Source organism: Macrobrachium nipponense, chromosome 44, assembly GCF_015104395.2.
Source record: "Macrobrachium nipponense isolate FS-2020 chromosome 44, ASM1510439v2, whole genome shotgun sequence".
Classification (NCBI taxonomy): Eukaryota; Metazoa; Arthropoda; class Malacostraca; order Decapoda; family Palaemonidae; genus Macrobrachium; species Macrobrachium nipponense.
In genome coordinates, this window is record NC_087221.1 from 8,069,535 (window position 1) to 8,072,034 (window position 2,500).

General features: G+C 37.4%; 1 protein-coding gene across 8 annotated transcripts in view; it reads left to right on the forward strand.

The window, feature by feature from the left end:
- LOC135204019 (dachshund homolog 2-like) overlaps positions 1 to 2,500 on the forward strand; it is a 183,555-nt gene that overhangs the window by 119,469 nt on the left and 61,586 nt on the right. For all 8 annotated transcript variants that reach the window (XM_064233954.1, XM_064233953.1, XM_064233947.1 and 5 more), the window contains one exon: positions 361 to 592. In XM_064233954.1, coding sequence (XP_064090024.1) covers positions 361 to 592 — 232 coding nt within the window. The remainder of the gene's footprint in view (positions 1 to 360; positions 593 to 2,500) is intronic.

The following is a 2,500-nucleotide window of genomic DNA, read 5'->3' on the forward strand; positions in this document are numbered from 1 at the left end:
GTAAGTACAGTTCCCATTTTATAGATAAGATCTGATCTGAAATTATTTCATTTCATACTTTTCTCGTACCTAAACATCAGGTTGAAAATAAATAGGTGAAATCCAAGCAACATAATTGCTAGTAATATCATATTTAGCTTTTTTTTTTCTTTTTCTTTTTTTTGAGGAAGTAGAGTAAAAGGACTTCAATAATATTTGTATTTCCGTTATTATACAGATTTTTTTTTCTCGTAAGTTTGAACCGAAAAATTCAGTTAATGACAAAATTTAAACCTTAATTATGTATTTCATTATTCATTCAATAATTAGTTGCTAATTGATGGCACAACCCAGTGACCCGTCTCTTCTCATCCTAAACAGATGGCGACATGGAGAAGTCGCCCTTGCTGTCCAACGGGTACAATCCTCCTCCCAAGGGCCTCATGGCCCAATACATGGCCCTGAACGGCGGGATGCCCCACCCTGCCCTGCTTGCCCACACAGGCCTGCCCCTGCCCCCACATCCGGCGCCCTGGCCCACACACGCAGCAGCGGCTGCTGCAGCAGCAGAACATCCTTTCAAAAATGGGCCACATCCAGAAAATTTGGCTCGGTGAGTAAGCAGGTTTCGATCTGCTCATCTATCAGTCTATTTGTCGCATTTAGCACAGTGAGTCAGCAGTCTATCCATCCCTCTATCTATCATTCGTATTATTTGCATAAAATCAAAAGCGGCAAAGTATTGTATATTTGGCAGGAGTCAAGAATGAAAAACGTAGGCTGTTATTCTATCTCGGCAATGCATAAGATTTAAAAAATAATGAGTCAGATGAAATTTTAAATTTCACAGAGATCTACAATAATATGCATTTAATAAATAGCTTTAGGGAGACTGGATTGTAAGTAGAACTGTTTATACGCAATACAATCGGTAAATTAACGGTTGTCATTGATAGTTCTTTCCTGCCTCTCTCATCTCCTCCGCTCTCTCTCCTCACCTCGTCTCGTCTTCTGCTCTCTCTCTCTCTATTACAGTTTTATTTGTCTTTTATAAGTTGTGTTTCCGACACGCGGTCCCCTCGGCCCACCTGACCAATTCGTGGAGTCCGCCATAAAACAAGAGTTTTAGTGTCCGTTTGAAGTTGTTTTTCATTAGTCCACTTAGCAATTACTTGGGAATTGCGCTTGTGATTGACAGGTTGATTAACGTGACAACTGATTATCTGGTTTATTGCCCCAAACCACGTGCACGCAAACGGTCACCGCCATCAACATCTCTATGGCAATGTATTCAATTATCTCCTCTCCCCCTTTCCGGGTTCCCTCCGCCCCCACCCCAAACACGCTTCAACATCATAATGTATCCTTTCCCCTACCTGCTGCCTCCTTTAGTGTCTTACCTTTCGCCTTCCGCCCACTTCACTTTCCCTCTCTCTCTCTCCTCTTTCAATAAAACTTCGCCATGTATATAGTACGTACTCCTTTTGCTAAGCCCTCCCTTCTCTCCCCTCGGGAAAGCATCATAGCATTACCCACTCTCACTTCCCGTCCTCCCTCTCACCCTCCCTCCCGCCCTTCGTTTTGGCTCGTGGACTTCCCCACCATCGATCTTGCATCACATAAACTGTGCAATTATATATATGTATATATGACATATATATAATAAACACACACACACACACACACACACACACATATATATATATATTATATATATATATATATATATATATATCTATATAGATATAGATATATCTATATATTATATCTATAGCGATATCTATATATAGATATAGATGTAGATATATATATATATATATATATAGTATATATATATATATATATGTGTGTGTGTGTGTGTGTGTGTGTGTGTGTGTGTTATGCGAGTGCCACAGAAATTGAAAAGCAATTGACAACGACTCCACACAAAAACTATTTCTCATAAGTGATACAAGCGTAATAAAATAGATTCTTTTATCGTAAGTGTCACAACATTAAAATAAAATTTGTCACGAGTCACAAACGTAATCATTGAATGCCGCGAATATCACAATATTACTCTCCAAATTAAAACAATATATGTTGATAAATAATTATGTGCTCAGAATACATTAGAATACCTTTCATTTTGAAAACGAAAACTTTTTCATTTAATGGAATGAGGATTTCGGCATTTTAAAACATTGAACTTACTTCTATGCGACAACTAACAGTAAGAATATCAGAATCTCCCCAGGACAGACAACTGATGTAACAATCTTTTCAAAATCAAATTTTCTTTCTAGAACAGCTAGCAGGACAGATAAATCAGCAGACATGAGAGACATTGAGTTATGAAGTCAATTTTTGTTAAATCAAATGCACTAGAAATAATCCAGACATTCCTGTATATATATAACAGCAAAAATACTTTTAAATTAATCTCTGGTGATTAACTGTGCAACTCTAGTAAGTCATATCAGATCATTTGTTTCAGTATAGAAAAAAAAAAAAAAAAGGTTAAAAGCGTAGATAGCAGTTT